This window comes from Diprion similis, chromosome 6, assembly GCF_021155765.1.
Source record: "Diprion similis isolate iyDipSimi1 chromosome 6, iyDipSimi1.1, whole genome shotgun sequence".
NCBI lineage: Eukaryota > Metazoa > Arthropoda > Insecta > Hymenoptera > Diprionidae > Diprion > Diprion similis.
This window is the reverse complement of record NC_060110.1, coordinates 6,512,634-6,523,854: the sequence shown is the minus strand read 5'-3', so window position 1 is coordinate 6,523,854 and position 11,221 is coordinate 6,512,634. Positions and strand designations below refer to the sequence as shown.

Sequence of the window (11,221 nt, the reverse complement as noted above, 5' to 3'; positions counted from 1 at the left end):
AGCCGTGTAAGACATATTTACAATCTATTTACAAAACTTACTTCCTTTATCACGACTGGCATGTAACCAGAACGTTCATAGGGATTTTAAATTTCACTGGGGGTACGTCCCTACGCCACAACTACCGTCGTGACATTTTTCTAATATTTTAATCTTAAGCCATACTTATCAATTAAACCAATGTACATCTAATTAAGTAGTAATGTGCCGATAGGAAAATTACACCTTGGTTCTAGCATCTATTCTATAATATTCACCTATGATTATGATTCTTGAAACCACTGACAATGAAAGATCTAATTTATCTACAACGAGTGACTCAGAAATCGATTTTCTGAGTTGCAATATGCCGAATACAGTAATTCAAAATAAGAAATTTGCAACTGTGACTTTTAAACTACAGATAATTCTAAGGTCATACTAGTTAGTTTATCGCAATATTCACAAAAAAGATTTACAATTCATCGTACTATCACCGTACGACACTTTTTCTCCACCATCTTTTTAACTACTAGATAAGCCTAAAATATCCACGTGCATGATATATTTTTTCTCTTACATGGCGTTCATTTTGTGTAAAAGATATACGACCATTTGGGGTATTCGCTATTTATATCAGAATTATCTCAAAACCGTTTACCTAAAGCCATAAAAGATTCCGTTCTTAGAAATTTTCACCCAAGTGATGATATTTTATCAAAAAGAAGAAAAACTAAATATTTATAAACAAAAACCAAGCACATGATTTCACACGTTGAAATTTGCAAAAATTCTTTCATACGTTTCTTTTTCATAAAGTTGAACGGAAGAATAATAATACTGTATCTTACAATGTATTATAAGTTTGATTTTGATTGATTTTTTCCTCACAATCAGATCCAGGACTTACGGCCGAAAAGTGAATTTATCGAGTCCACGGTTGTCACTTGCCGGTGAAAATTGGAACGAAAACTCTTCGATCAGGTAAGTAACCTTAGCATCGGAGACAGAAAGCTGAGAAGCAAAAGCAGAAGGACAGCAGCAGGTTGATTCCGGGTGATCGCCGACGAGGGTGAGAAGAGCCCGTACCTGAGCCCGACGCTGGTTCTGAGATGAGCGCGAAGTCCTGGATTCTGGGAGCTGGTGGGTCCGCATTGATGGAGCGGAGCGTCCCAGAGGCTGCCGTCCCTGGGCCCGAGCAGAAGAGTGTATTCGCCGCTCCAGGTGACGCCGACGCGAGCCCTAAGTCCAAGGGTGGCGGGGGCTTCGAGGGCCCGTGGGATGCAGTCGGGGGGCCAGGCGACGAGCCGCCCGCGGCCACCGCAGCGAGCAGCGATCGCTGGGTCCCCAGGAACAAGAATGGACTCGGCGACGTGAAGGTCAAGCTCGGTGGTTCCCGTCGGAGTTGGTGGCGTCGGGGTGACAGAGACGCCGGGCGTCGTTTCCTCGTAGCGCTGGTTACCACGCAGCATGGTGGCAAAGGAGAGCGCGAGAGAAGGGTGCGCGTTTTGAAGCAGATGGCGGTAGGAGTCGTCCTCGTCAACGAGGCTGCGCTTTGAAAGTTGGGCCCCAGTTACGGGGACCTTCGGCGGCGCGGGCGGCCGCGTGATGGCCTCCTGGATCTCGTCCATCGTCGGGAGCATCTCTTCCGCCGACACTTGCTCACGCTTCGGGACGTATATGTCCCATATGTTTTTCGCTAGCTCCGGAGTCATCCAGGACACAACTTCTCGTCGGGCCCGAGCTTCGAGACGGTCCCCATCTAGCGCGGACTGCGAAGCTTCCGTTTCTAGCTCCTTGTGGCGCCGTTGTCGCCCAGCCCGTTGAAGGTAGCTCCCGGCTGCTGTTACCGCGTACAAGAACGAGCTGCACTTCGGATCCCTAAAGTAGTCCCATTGCCCCGTCCACAGCTTGTCTCCCGGCCATACTCGAAACTGTCTTCTCATCCACAAGCCTCCCTCTTCGCTCTCGCAGCTCTTGCTCGCCCAGCTTCCGCCCAGCAGTGCTGGTAGTGCTGCGACTTCGTGGAGAACCGGCGGACTCGTCTCTGTTCCTCGGGATATCGCGCTGCACATTGGACACCCCGTTGTCTGATGACAGAACGAGAAATCATTTAAAATTTATCAATGTTACCTGCGAGCGAATGACTGCAACTGCATTTATTGCTATATGAGTGAATTTTTTGTTCAACTTCTACTCACCGTGTCAGACCTCAGAAGTGGGGTTGACTGTAGAGCCGTGGGCCTGTGGGTGAAGCGAGTTTGAGTTGTGGGCGGAAGACCGCCTAATAGGAGTTCGACTCTGGGCCTGCCTGCGGGCTTGTGATGGGTCGTCCTGGAGGCCGAGGGTCTCTTCTGGACCCTGAGTAGTCGCAGTTCCCCAAACTCGAGGCCGAGTGTTTCAAGGCAGTCGATGCCGCGCCGATTCCGCGAAGGCTGATGACCCTGTAGGGAGTTGTACCTGGGCCCTTCCCATAGGGGATTGGAAATGCGGTGGTGAGGTAGTTCGTAGACGACCTGAGGGACGTACGGCCGCCATTTTGGCTGCGGTCCACACGATGAGTTCACCCTGAGTCCCAGTTTGTGGGCAACCTGCGACACGGGGAGTGATTTACCATCGGTCTTGTGGGTACGATTATAAACAGTGGCCTCGTGATAGCCGACCGTCTCGTACTTCACTGTCAGTCAATCTCACGGTGTTTCTCTTTGGCACACAGTCGCTGGATCTGATTATTATTCACGAGAGCAAATTGACGGCACCGTCTGGCTTCACACCGCGCGAGAAGCTCCTCGCTTTGTTCCACAAGACTTAAATCAAAATTATATCCATGCTTACCTGCCGATTTAGGGGGATCACGTGGACCGTATCCAACTGAAACCTAGCTTCTGTGGCTCCAGGAGTCAAAATGGACGCTGAGAGCAGCCGCAGCACACCTCTAGCTGTCACTGTGTGAGTGGCCACACTGCACGACTCTTCGGCGTAGTGGTGACGCAGCAGCAAAAATGTACCGTTCGTGTAGAAGGTGTACTTTCGGATCACGTATTCGGGTCCCGATCTCGTCTCGCACCTTTTGAACAAACAATATAAAGCTTGAAAGGCTGTCAGAATTTTTCAATTTTTTCAATCATAAGATTTCACGAATAAATGTTATTCATACGGGTAGCACAAAGTTCAAATTCTCAACTAGCAAGATGTTCAGCGCAACAAAATAGCCAACGTTATACTTCAGGCCACCTTGTTCTTAATAACTCAGGAGAAGATAAGAATCCTTCAACATGTTCATCTTGCGAATTCTCCCTGGTTAAAATAGACGCAAAGGATGGGGTACACTTCGGGAGTAAGAGTCTCGGAACCCGAGTTGCCTTCGGGGCTCGTCAAGTAGGCACAAAGGGTCACAGTTTGCTACAAGCACCCTGCAACTGCTGTAAGTCGGTAACGTATGAAGTATCTGACTAGACTGTCTATCTCACAATAAAAATAGCTTCAAAAGCTTATCCAAGATTTTTTCGATATGAAAACAGTGCCGATGTAATGATACCTTATTTTTTCGAATGATTATATTTTTTTTGCAAAATTCTGATTGCATTTTTTGTCGGTTGATGTAACTATTATCAGTTTGTTGATGAAATGACTTTAATAGATTTTCAGATTGTGAATATCATGAAAGTGACATGATCAAAGACCTTACCGGCTCTGAGGAATGTCTGGAGTTGTGATCGTTCTTCAGTTTGCTCAGAACAGAATATCTGTTCCTGAGGTACTTCTCTTGGTATATACGTAATACAACGTTTCGAAGTGTTTCTGGGAAAAGTTTAGGCATAGCCTTGAAAACAGTACATGTGAAAATACAAATCGAAGTTTTCAAAGATCAAGACCAAGGGGTAGACTACCCTTAAAACCCTGTGTACACCATTCATGAAATCTTATGAAATCGTTGAAAATCTTCGAAATACTTTAAAATTATGAAAAATGAAATTATGCAAATCCACCTTCTTGAAATCACATGAACTCCCTCTTGCAATACGTTGAAATTCATTGAAATCCTTTAAGATCCTATAAGATTATCGGAAATCTCTGAAATCTAGTGAAATCGTGGGGAGTTCTAATGAACTCATTTGGATATCCAAAATTTTCCAAATCGTACAATCTGGAAATCTTGGGCGCCCACAAACTAATAAGTGATCAGCCTCTCAATGAGGGTAAAAAGCCGAATTTTGAGAGTCTAAAGAATAAAATGGTGCGAAAACTCACCCCTGTGATAGCCAAGTGGCGTGCAATCTCAACGGGGTGGAATCAACAGCGATTGCAAGGTCGGAGACAATAGTCTCTCTGAAGAAGGCCTGGCACTGGTCTCCGCCGCGTTCGGGGCCCCAAACCATGCCGAGGGATGGACCTGGAAGACAAACGGTAATAAAAAGGACAATGCATATAGTGTCATACTTGGCCGCGAGGCTATGGCGCTCCGGTATCGAAGGGACGCACCCTGGGTTCTCGGGTCTCATGTCCGAGGTATAAAACCCAGCAGGTACCAGAGTAGCCCGCCCGCTGTGGCCCTGCTCCGACGAAGGATTCGGGAGATTTAGGGTCTGACAGATTCCGGAAGATAAATTTATTCGATGATCCTAAGCCTCCTGCCACTATTGGACTTGCCTATACGCCTGGGATCAGGGCCCCCGTAAAACCCCATCGCGGCGACAACCCGAGATCTGGCTGGATAAAATATCCCAAATTCTTACCAGTCAGAATCCAACTGACAAAACTGGTAGAGAAGTTTAACCACTTAAGCATTTCCCTGCAAATCTGTTTGCAGATGTTTCTAGCTAGCTTGAGGATTCTACGCTCAAGAATTTTATTGGTATTTAAAAAGGTTTTCCGTACATTTGTAAAAGAGTATTCAGACGATAATTAGAAATTTTCATATCACTAATTTACCTAAACTTCGGTGAAACAAATTGGTCATTTAAATTTTTTCATCATGTTTTTTTTAGGATTAAAAGAGATTGAAAAAACTAGATTTTTTTCAAAAATATGTGAAGGAAAATATATACTGAAAAATAGTAATGGTTGTAAAATTCTTACCCCAGAACCGGATAAAAATATATAATTATCTAAATAAAATTGACAAGAGAATAGAAAAAGCGTTCAAAAAATGTGCAAAGCCGTTGACAAAAAACGTAACTTCATGTTTCGGTTAAAAATTATTTCTACAATTCGATGAATGAGAAATTGTATTCAAAGTTTTCCTTTCAAAATTGATGGTCCGCGTCGTGCTTTCAATCTGCTGAAGCAATTTACGGCATTTGTGCGTCAAGGCTCTGGACAGCTGGGTAAACTCTGACCTGGTACGAAATTCGGTCGAGGATTGATCACTGACACTGAGCAGTGAACCCGACTCCACGATTCTTGGGGTTCCGGGACCCGCAGCCTTCGTTCTTGGGTTTCAAGGGCTCTTTACCCTCTTCGCCCTCCACCCTCGCCCACCGCGCAGTCTTTGAGAATGATGTTATGTTTTAAACATATGCGGACGCTGCGTGTGCATGCAAGGAAAAGTACCGAGGGTCGAGCCACGCGGTGGATGTTGGAAATCTTATAAAAACATGCTACTCGCTACTCGTGAGCAGTCTGCCGAGTTTGATAGTTATCGCCCGCTTTTGAACTCTGCAGTTTGACGATGAGTCGGTATTTTTCAATTATGCTCTTGTCTGCAGGAACTTATTACTATCAATTATAACGTGCTGACAAAAATAATGACAAAATCATTTCATTTCAAAATGTAAAAATTTTGTAAAGATGTTTGTAAATTTGATAGTGATCGTTAGTTTTTGTTTTCAATTTGCATAAAAATTCAATCAAGTGATTTGTAGATCTGGATAAAAACGAAATTAACTGATACTCTTTCCGTTCAAATAATCGAATGCATCTTTGTTCATGGAAAATTGATTTTATACTAACCAGTATCACAATAACTTCAATAACATCAAATAAAACCCTCAATAACCAACCCTGTAAATTAAGTAATACTCCATCTGTTCAATCAGTTAAAATCCATTCAGCAAATCATGTGAAAACAATTTAAAATTAGTTTAATCTCATATCAGATATATACCTTCTATCTCAATAATAATAACAAAATGAGTGTATAATTCTTTCATAAGTTTGGTCAACAGTTACAAAGTATTGATGAATGTGTCTATTCTATGAGAAAAATATTTCCCTAACTCTTTTTCCGATTCATAATATTTATACAATGATTTAATTGGTTTTCAAAACCAAAGATTTTTTGCTTTTGAAAACCAAAGATCGTTTCGACCAGTTTGCAAATGCCCAATAATACACACGTGCATTGCGCATAAGTGTTCATCCGTGAAAGACATTCCCACGATCAGTGGGCACCACGTGGCAACACGTTGTCTCAGCTGATTGCTATTCTTCGCATTTCGTATTCTGCCCAACTTGAGCCTGCTAACGACGACTGCAGCGTCGACAGCCAAGCTTGAAGGAGGTGCAACCTCCTCGATCGTGCAGCAATGCATCCCGTGGCGCTTATAAACTCAAATTAAACGATTCGAAGCTGTGTGATTAACCGGAATAATTCAACAAAGCTTCACATGAACCCCCGCGTCGTTTTCCCATTTGCATACGTCTTTCCTCCATGATATGATATTTGATTCTCACGGAAGGCGCCGCAATTGTGTGGATATAACTGCACAGTTGACAAAGCTCTGCGATTTTAAGGAGGTTTACCCTCTTTGATTATGATGATACAAAAAATCTAAAGTGATATTTTTTTAATTGCCGACTTATTATGACAAGAATTTATTTTTTGAATTATTCATATTGTGGAGAGCTTGAGTTTGTTTATAAGTAAAAATCGAGACTTATGTTTCAAGTTTTGTACACTCAAAACAAAATTCCAAAATTTTTCCAAATCTTACGGTAAAATTTCATAAAAATTTTTATCACCAAGTTGTGTTAATCAGCGTGTAATACAGTAATAATAAGCCAATTACTTGAATTGATTCGGACGGTTAAGGAATGTTCACCTATCATTGAATATGATACAAGGAAATGTAGAACAATCTCTAAATGAACAGTAGATACTGATCTTGTTACTCACCGATAAGGAGAATCCCAACGTGGAGGATCAGGGCGTCGACCATGGCGTTGTATTAATACTCTCCGAGATGTTATTGCAGCAAAAAATTAAGCTAAGAATCCTTCACCTTCGACATTTTCGACGTCCGTATACAGCAACGCTGGGCTGTGCGTCCTCCCTGTCACTTCAGCCAAAGTTTGGTTAAAACTTCTCTCAGAGCCGACCTACCCCACGCCTATATAACCTCTGATCCCCACCCGAGCCTCCCAGTGGATTCAGCGTCGGGCCCAAAGGCCCAGCGCCCATGCAGGGGCGCCGCGTCTCGGACCCCATGCCGATCCCGCTGTGAAGATCGAACGACGGACCCATTCCCCACCTGCACAAATTTATGTCCACTGTACGTACACATCCATTGAGTTGCCTGAGTCGCTATCTCGGCACCAGCTCTCTGGGGATCCGGTGAAATCCGAAAAACAGCTTCGAGAAACTAAGGGCTTTGATAACTGCGGAATATATCCTGTCGGATTTACCTAGAATGTGTTGGTTTACACGAACATGGAATTTTTTCAGTCTTCCCAATACAAGGTAGTTCTAAATTGAGTATTTATCAAATTATTATCTTCGTAAGCTACGAAGATTTTTTTTCAAAAAGTATAAAAGTGTAAACCTTCGGAATTACAAACTAAAACTTGGATATTTACTATTCGTTTTGAATCGCTTTAAAAATGCTAAAGATCTAGTAGGTTCAATGACAACGTTGAATTGTCCACTGAAAAAAAACTGTTCCAGTGACTTGGAAGAAAACTGTATTCCGAATAAAATTAATCATCGTAGAATGACATCGGACAAATTTACTAGATTGTCAACCATTTTTGAAGCAATTTGTAACGAAGCCCCGATTTCCAAGAGTTTGTTGATTATCTCAAGTACTTTCTGTCTTTGTATGTTTAAACAAATTGTCGTAGATTGGGAATGTAATGATTTGAAGAATGGTATTGAATTCTTAACCAACAATTACTTTCATAAGGAGTTACCCAATTGACGATTAAAAAAAATAGGGTTTTTGCAAGAATTTTTTTAAGCCTTGGAATGAATCATACGATTTTTGATGTTTGTAATATTCACAGAATGGCGGTCATTTTTCGAAAAAGTTGAAAATGACTGCTCTTTTTTGCCGTTTTTTGCTAAAATATAGTTAAATCGGAATTTCAAGAAACGGATGATTCATTCCAAGGCCATTAACATGCTGAATCTAAAACCGTTCAATTTTTTGGTTTCAGATTAACGATCTCCGAGAAATCATCAACACTGCAGAGCTGCCTTTTTTCAGACTGATTTTCAACTACGATTTTCATGGATAAAAAGTGATTAAAAACAACAACAAATAATTTTTTTTTACATAATTCAAGAGTGTATTTATTAAGCCTAACAAAGCCTGTATCAATATTTATAGTTAAAACTTATTAAAAAAAATTCTTGAAAGAACCCTTTTTTTGCTTGTCAGTTGGCAAGACCCCTTAATGAACACCCTGTGGATGGAGAAACTGAGATAAAGGACAGCGATGGGATTCTGTCGGGTGGATTTAGGACTAGTCGACAGAACTTTCGGCGATTCTCAGTAGGACTCCGCTTTTTCTACCTAGGCACAAAGTTGCGATGAATGCCGATGCACCAAGTTTCTGGGGACAATGCAGGATGGATCCCGGACCCTGAGGATAAGGGCACATTATTCTTCCGGTGAGCGGTATTGTCGGAGGGCAACTGGAGTTTCGAATTTTGACTTGGTTCGAGACTCGGGATTCTGACGCGTCAATGGACGCGATTGAGAAATCTCTCTTGGGTGGCCCCCGGCCCGCTTCCATGGACCCAAGAGGAGAGAAAAAAATCCCGATACCTTATGCCAACATCTGCTCAAGGGTGCACGCCGAATTTAACGGTCGTTTAGGGAAAATAATTCATTCGGACCAGGCTTACTATGTGCACAAGGCAACGTATGAATGGCGAGGGGGACGAATGTTGTGATCACTCAACTAGCGGTCGATCCTAGATCTCAATTCAGCCCTGACGCGCTAGTTTCTTTTGATCACATGGAAAATGCACAGATCTCAAGAAACTTTTAAGATATTACTAAAGTTTTGTAATTGATGACATTAAGAGCAATGGTCACCATCTCGTTTCTGATTTTTAAGCTTACTTTGAATAGCAGTTATTCAAATGAGCAGTTTCGCAAATAAACGAGCGCACGGCCGGAAATTACTGACTTTATCTTCATTCTACTCTTTGAAATTTTAAGAGACATCTACAATTAATCAAACTATGACACCTTCAACAGGCAACAGAATTCTCCACGAGTCTATACTTTCCGAGAGTCTAGCACTCACCTCTGCGACTCAAGATACAAACTTCACACTCATCAAAAATTGCCTATTTTCCACACTTGTAACACAACATACTAATTTCAAATTTGCCTTATTAGCCTTGAATTCAGTCCTTTCATGTTTAATGCAATGATGATATCTAAAAACCACAGATGAAGTCTTTACGGACTTGAGAGACAAAAGGCAAAAAGTTTCATCCTGTGATCAACCTGATGATAGAAATAGAAGCATTTAATCCTTTGAGAGTCGTTTAATGATCTCGGATTGTATGATTAATTGTGGTACTAGAATAGCGAACGTTTTCGCAGATTCGAATGATAAATCGAGCAGGCGAGTCTTGACGCCAGGTAGGAAATCGTGGTCTGCGTACCTCGCCTCTCATTACTAGCCGACAGGTAAGACCAACCCATGTTATGCAGGCGTTGTTGAGCGTGAAATCTTTCCTTTGAAAGTGTTATTTGTAAGATACGAAAGTACAGGTGTACGCGCCGAAGTAAATAGACACAGATAAGATAGAGAGACTTGGAGAATTTTTGTGGTGACGATTTTGGTCTTTTGAAATGAGCTGCAGACACCCGAAGCTTCTTAGAAGTAACAACCTGCATTAGCATCAAGGTTACGAGTGCGCCGTTTGACGAGAATCTCGTCGAACCACTGAGGATCAAGGATGGATAACGGGGTGCATGATTCTGTTCAATGCCCATTGCAGTGACCATTGAGCAGCTTACATTGGTTGAAACGGGTGGCTAGCTGCTTCGTTAAACGGAATCCTCCGCATGCTAACTTACAGCCGTGAGCAGAATTCGTACCTTGACTTGAACACGCGTGTGACGCATGTGCTTACACAGCAATGATCAGAAAATTCATTAAACTGCAGGTTTCAAGAAAGTTGCTACGACGTGAATGCATTGAAATGATTGAAGAATACTAATTTTTTTCGTGTGAAGAATGATTCCAGATTCACAGTTATTTGCAATTCTTTTATGCTTGGCGTGTGTAAATACGATAATTGGTATACTTGAAACTTGAAACAGGTTACCCCCTTAAAATAGGTTGCGTTGAAAAGAAATCGTGGTCTAGTGGGTTTGGATCATCACACGTTTGTTAGACGCAAATTTGAAAAAATTTGATTCACTACTAGGGATTTCGATTTTAAAAACATGTATTCCTGACGAAGTCGATACTATTTTACCCGGATGTTCGGCATGTTTTCGGTAACCCCTAATATAATACAATAATGTAAAAATTTCAACGGCTGAATTTTGCCTGTGGAATAGTGAACTATATTATCGTCAAAAAACTTTTTGTAACAAGCCACCCCCGTACTGATTGGTGATTTGCGGACACCTCGTAAACTTTGACGATATTTTTTAGTCGGAATTAACGGAAACGCTAGTATTTTCATGATGTTATTCAGCTTATGTATGTGAAATATATGAAAAACTTTGAAAAAATAGATTGAGCATATCAGAGATTCTACTATCCCCAATAAAAAATTTAATATATTCAGGTAAATATGAACGATACACGTTCATGTAATTGACTGACATTTAGTTGTAAAGTTTTGGTGTACATCATTCTTGTACGAGATTTTCTCAATCTTTCAATTTCACAATGTCGAAGGTATGTTACCAACGTTTTGCAGGCGATAGATGTTGGTTATAAAGAACTTTTCTTACCGGCGTGGTCACCAACTTGGTCGATAATACGTGAAGCTGCTAATACCCCCAAACCCACCAAGCCGGCCGAATTGTTACTAAAAATAACC

At 41.8% G+C, this 11,221-nt stretch overlaps 1 protein-coding gene across 1 annotated transcript; it reads right to left on the bottom strand.

Moving 5' to 3' along the window:
• Positions 1 to 959: 959 nt before the first annotated feature.
• On the bottom strand, positions 960 to 6,512 carry LOC124406476. The gene is made up of 10 exons (XM_046881903.1): positions 6,290 to 6,512; positions 5,591 to 5,681; positions 5,435 to 5,506; positions 5,188 to 5,318; positions 5,059 to 5,087; positions 4,636 to 4,818; positions 4,231 to 4,565; positions 2,815 to 3,046; positions 2,181 to 2,570; positions 960 to 2,069 (listed from the first exon to the last, which is right to left on the bottom strand). Exons 1-10 carry the CDS (start codon positions 6,510 to 6,512, stop codon positions 960 to 962), a joined length of 2,796 nt encoding a protein of 931 aa, XP_046737859.1.
• Between the last annotated feature and the right edge of the window lie 4,709 nt (positions 6,513 to 11,221).